Source organism: Micromys minutus (assembly GCF_963924665.1).
Source record: "Micromys minutus genome assembly, chromosome: 14".
In the NCBI taxonomy this organism is placed as follows: Eukaryota; Metazoa; Chordata; class Mammalia; order Rodentia; family Muridae; genus Micromys; species Micromys minutus.
In genome coordinates, this window is record NC_137983.1 from 46,014,765 (window position 1) to 46,020,764 (window position 6,000).

The following is a 6,000-nucleotide window of genomic DNA, read 5'->3' on the forward strand; positions in this document are numbered from 1 at the left end:
ACACACACACACACACACACACACACACACTGGCAACAGTAAAGAGAGCATCAGGGGCACCGAAGAATATATGAAGCAACCCAACCAAGGAGAGGCCAGAACTGGAGAATGCAGGGTCTGGTCCCTGGCTGCATGCATGAGGAGGTGGCCAGTGACCACGGCCTGGGCCTCTAGCTGGAGGAGGGCCAGCTTAGCAACCCGAGTTCTTTCTTAACTACACCACGGGTGGTGCAGTTGCTATAGTCTCTCTGTGTATCTTGGTTTTCTACTTGGAAAGAGTGAAAACACCTTCCCCTCCTTTAGATTTATTTTAGTTTTAACTGTGTGTATGCATGTGCCCAAATGTGTGGATATGTGCACATGAGTGCAGGTGTCTGAGGGGGCCAGAGGCACGGGGTCTCCCGGGAGCTGGAGTTACGGGCATCTGTGAGCCACCCACTGTGGGCTGCTGGGAGCCCACACTTAGGTTCTCTGCAAAAGCAGAATGCACTCGTAACCACTGCGCCGTCCCTGTAGCCCACTGACTCCATAACATGCTTGACTTTCTGTTGTCATCATTCAGAGCAAAGTCCGAGGTCCGGTGAGTGGAAGCCCAGACAGCATGAATGTGTCTCGACTCAGTCACCCTGGTCAGCTCATGTCCCAGCCCTCCAGTGCCTGTGACAGCTTACCTGAATCAGACAAGAAAAGGTAAACTATGCTTGACAGTGCCGAACATCATGTTCGTGGTCACGCAGGGACTGGGAATGGATTGCTTGCTTGTCACCACTCTGTGGTCTCTTCTTTGTGTTTATCAAGATCTGTGGACACAGACATGTTTTTTCATTCTGCTCCTACAGTCTCTGTCACATGACAACTGGTTTCCCTGCCCAAGAGCTGGATTACCAGTTGTCTAATGAGAACATTGACGGTGTTAGTCCTGCTGTACGTGGATGTAAATTGTTCTTTAAAACCCACCGCAGGGTGTGCCCCCTTTGTCACACCTGAGCTCCTGGCTTTCTCCCTCCCAGGGACCTCCATCTAGAGCAGTGGTTCTCAACCTGAGGGCCACAGCCCCTTTAGGGGCCATGATTAGATCTCCTTCATATCAGATATTCACACCGTGGTTCATAACAACAGCAACACTGCAGTCATGAAGTAGCAACGAACATAATTTTATGGTTCCCCACAACACGAGGAACTTTATTAAAGGCCCACAGCATCAGGAAGGCTGAGAACCAAGGATCTCATTAGTGGCTGGGCTTCTCTTCCCACCCAGTGCCTCCCCCCTCCTCTGTCCACCTCTTTCCTTTTCTTCTTCTTTTTAATTGCTGTGGGTAGGTGGGAGTGCCGCCAGGGTAGAGACAACTTGTGGAAACTGGTTCCCTTCTTCCACCACGTGGGTCCTGGGGCGTGAACACAGGCGTGGCTGCCAGTGCCTCTACCTGCTGAGTCCTCCCACTGGTCTTTTCTCTTTCCTGACAGATACTGTAGTCTTCCCTGGCAAGCCTTTTAGCTTCTCTTTTGCTTCCTGACTCTTTAACTTCTAACCAAGTCTTCTGTTTACCATGAGTGACGTTCTGACCAAATCTTGTCTAGGAACAGTAGTTTGTTCTCCAGTCTAGATCTTGTTTAAACTTGTAAGTGTCTATCAGTGTGATCCTTGGGTTAGTCTATCATGTTTTACAAATGGTTTGTCCAACCTGAAATAGCAACGACAGCAATAGCAAGACAGGCTCTGGGGACCCACTGTGCACCCTCTGAAGTGAGGTGGGACTCAGCAGTTCTGTGACTGGTTCTCCCGCCCACTGAAATACAGACCTGCCTCCCTCAGAGTCTGCAGTTCCTGATGGTAAGTCCTTAGAACAGGAAGGAGGTGGATGATGAGTGAGGCTGCAGTGAGCGTGGGAGAGAAAGAACTGACTGCTGTTGGGTACAAGGTCTATTTGAGGAGATGATGAAAATTTCCGTAATTAGACCATACAGCTGTGCATATGCTGAAGCCAAGGATTTGTCACAGTGTGAACAGGCAAGATTTCTAACAAATTATGTAACAATAAAGATTTTTTTAAATCCTGTTTTTGATCCAAGGGAGTGTATAGTCTGGTATTTAATTATATGTTTCTGTGCAGTCTTAATTACCCCTCCTATCTCTTGCAAGCTCCTAGAGGCTAGACCCCAGGTCATGGACCTTTCTGTGCTCTCCGAAGTTGACAGTGAGCCTTTAACCAGGAGCCAGGAGCCCTGTGGCTGACATCACATTTGAAAGGGAGGGGAAATCTGAGGCACTGGTACTTTTTCTCTAGTGATAACCCCCAAGTTCAGAATGGTTAGCCTGTGATTATGAGCAGGGGTGAATATCTTGTCTCTCTGTTTCACAAGACTCTGTTTGGAAAAGGACACAATTTGGTGTGGCATGCCCCGTGTCATAGACAACCCATGATAGAAAACCGATAGTTCAGTTTAGATCTAGTACATTCTCAGAAATGTGCACTATGGAAGCTCAGACATTCCTTAATCTACTTTTTAATTTCTACCTTAAAAACCGTGATTTGGAGCTTATTTTGGGGATAGAGCACTTGCCTAGCCTGTGCTCAATTCCCAGGACTGCCAAAAACAAAAACAAAACAAAAACCAACTTTGGAAAACAGGTGATGGAATACTGAGCTGTTGGTACTTTGGATAGAAATGTGGTTATGCGTAAATCAAAAAGAAACGCTGGAGCTAAGACAGCACAGCAGCCATGGCGAAGGACTGAGTTCAGCTCCCAGCACCCTCTTGGCAGTTCACGAGGGGCTCTAACCCCAATCCCAGGGGTGCATGCTTTCTTTTGTCGTCCACGAACACTGTGTATACATGGTACACAGACAGACATGCAGATAAACACACACACAATAGAAATGAATCCCTCTTCAAAGGCTTTATTATGTGAAGATCTACTCACTGCTCCGTGTTTTCAGCAGGGCTGTCTCTCACGGGATTTGAGCACCTTTTGAGTATTTAGCTAGATACTTGAACACACTCGTCAGGGGTGTGGTGCTGTAAGACATGAGTGACCCCTATGTTGTTTTTAGAACGGTTTGGAGAGTTCTTCAGCATGTTTTAAAGCAGTACATTAGCTCTGGTAAGACCCTGACAACCTCATTCTGGTCTGATTGTTGTCTTCAGTGAGGAACTGGTGGCTGAAGCCCATGCCCTCTGCTCCCGGCTAGAAAGTGCCCTGCAAGACACCGTGAAGGAACAAGACCGAAGCTTCACGGTAAAGCCTGCGGGGAGCCCAGCTTGTCCACTCCCTTCCTTTCTGCAGCAGACAAGGAAAAGCAGTTTGGCATCAGCCTTGGCTCAGCAGAAACTCGTGGTTGTCTCTGCATTTTTCAGGTTCTTGTAATTACTTCATGCTTAGTGATGCCAAGTGCATTCATTCATTATCTTAATCCCTATGAGACTTAATCCTCATAAGGGGGCATAAGTCCCAGAAGCCCCTTCCCTATCTGTGGGACCACTACCAAACATCTGTATGTGCTGGGCACTGTGCTGGGCACTGTGCTGGGCTTTGTAACCAAACAGAAACCTGTCATAGCCTGTGTGGCTCAAGGACTCAGTCTAACCACAAGCAGTAGCCACGTCAGAGAAACTGGCCTGAAGAAAATCTAGCCACGGTCCAGGCACTTTCAGACAGAGCCTAAACACTTGTCCATGTCTAAATGGCCCTTTCCTGCTAATGCAACCATCTGCTAACTGCTCTCACTTCTAACTGTGGGGAGTCAGAAGAAACCCCATTCAGTCGCCGTCCATCCTTGCTAACCTGCTCACTTGTCTTTCTTCGATGAGCCTCCCTAACGCCTGCCGCTTCTCACTCGCCTCCTGTTGCCATCTCTTCTGTCTCACTACTTGCTTGCACTTTAGCCAGAGAAAAGGGAAGCATCATCTGGTTCTCATGGCAGTGGATAACTGAAGTGGTTACCACCTATCTGCAGTGAGTATGTAAATGAGAACCATGCTACAGGTCATTCTAAAATGGCCGTCCACATTCCACAGGCATGGAGTTCCAGGAACTTCAGCTAGTCCAAAGGAAATCCGCTGCACATTTGAACCTAACTCACTTGGCTCAAGGGTGCCCTGTAGTACCAGGACTGACGCTGATAAGGCTTAAACATACTTCTAAATTGTGCTGCTTGCCTCCTGGAGAGGAATGACAGCCCTGCCACTGAGTATTTAATGTGCCTGTTGACTTTCAGACTCTAGACTGGAGCTGGTTACAGATGGAGGATGAAGAAAGGGGTGGCCTGGAGCAGGCCCGTGACTGAGGTGCCCATGAACTGGCTCGTGGCTATGCTTGTGATGCTGTCCTGGCATCTCCAGGTGGAAAGCTCACTCCCCAGCAGCCGAGGCTGGCCCTGTCTACACACTGGATGTCCTCCACCACAGAAGCACCGCAGTGCAGTCACAAGAACAGGCAGCAACAATGCTTCACAGAGCATGTGACAAATGTCTGTCTTGAGTATTTCCAGACAGCAGCCAGCCTGTCCCCACTGCACTGCTGCGGGGAGGGAGCCCTGCCCTGCCCGTCCTTCATCCTCTTACAGCTGAGGCATCGTCTGGGTCCAGCTCTCGTAGACATTTAAATGATTGAGACATTAACCATTGACGATTCTATATCTTTCTTCCTCTTCACTTCTCCCCTGGTAAATGTTTCTACCTTTCTGTGCTGGTACTTGTGGCAAACAGCCTTTTACTAAGTTGTAGTGATGGTGATGCCAAGCTCCCTGCCGTCTCTGGTCCTTTAAACCACAGAGCCACTTACAGAGCCAGGCAGAACAGAAATGCAGCTACAGATCTGAAGTCCCAAAGATTGCCTGGAATCAATTGTCATGAAGAAAAAGGAAGAAGGTTTTGTGTCAGCCACTATCCTTCTGAACACTCTGCGGTTCCTGGGGACCTGCCAGGTGTGTGAACATTGCTGCCTCTCACACTAGCAGCATTATTAAATTGGTTCATTTTATGAATAATTTCTACTTTTTGTAATTCAGATATGAATCCTAGGCTCAAGGTCTATTTCCACAGTATACTAGTGTCACTAGTACTTCGGGGCTCAAAATTCAACACCACGAGAGATTTTGTAAAATCGAATAGTGTGTCTAAATTGTGAGCCATTTTAACATCACACAAAGTGTGTGTGTTTGTGTGCATGTGTATGTGAAAAAGCAAAACTGGCTCAGGTTATCATAATAACCAGCCGTATTTAATTAGAGAATAAAGTTGGAACAGAGAAATGTCAGAGTGGCCACCACGGAGACAGTATGAAGCATCAGTGGGTCAAATGAGTTCAGAGATGCTGCATGCTTTAATTGTTCCTTCGAGACTGATACTGCGCACTGGTAAACTCTCCGAAAACTCTGACAATAAAGATGCTGGCTTAAGTTCAGTGTAAATTCAGCCATGAGTAATGTCATTTGTCCAAAGAGTCCTACCCTTCGTGTGTACTTAGTGTTTACTAATGCTATAAGTGCTGGGCTCAAGAAAGCATGATTTTAGAAACCCTGGAAAGGGTATAGTGGGAACTAAGACCAGAAAGGATGGGGTGAGGCCAGATCAGGAAGGGGGTGGATGCTGGGCTAAGAGAGCTATGGTTTAATACGCTGTTGGGAGTCATGGCAAAACTTTATGCAAGAGAAAGGACATTAACCTAAAGCAATGGTTTGGAAAGTTTGTCATTCGAGCACTGTAAATTATGACAGAGTGAAGTTCAAGGGTTACATCTGCTTTCCCAAAAGATGAATGTTCTATTAAGTGATGAAACACTATGACCAAGAAGCAAGTTGGGGAGGGAAAAGTTTATTTGCCTTACACTTCCACATCACAGCTTATCATTAAAGGAAGTCAGGACAGGAACTCAAGCAGGACAGGAACCTGAAGGCAGGAACTGATACCAAGGCCATTGGAAGGATGCTGCTCACTGGCCAGCTTCACATGGCTTGCTCAAGCTGCTTTCTTATAGAACCCAGGACCACCAGATCAGGG

General features: G+C 47.3%; 1 protein-coding gene across 1 annotated transcript in view; it reads left to right on the forward strand.

Moving 5' to 3' along the window:
* Positions 1–5,368, forward strand: part of IKBKB (inhibitor of nuclear factor kappa B kinase subunit beta) — a 46,224-nt gene extending 40,856 nt beyond the window's left edge. Inside the window, exons 20-22 of the mRNA XM_080929109.1 lie at positions 563–690; positions 3,148–3,238; positions 4,218–5,368. Coding sequence (XP_080785235.1) covers positions 563–690; positions 3,148–3,238; positions 4,218–4,286 — 288 coding nt within the window. The 3' untranslated portion in view covers positions 4,287–5,368. The remainder of the gene's footprint in view (positions 1–562; positions 691–3,147; positions 3,239–4,217) is intronic.
* The last annotated feature ends 632 nt before the right edge of the window (positions 5,369–6,000 follow it).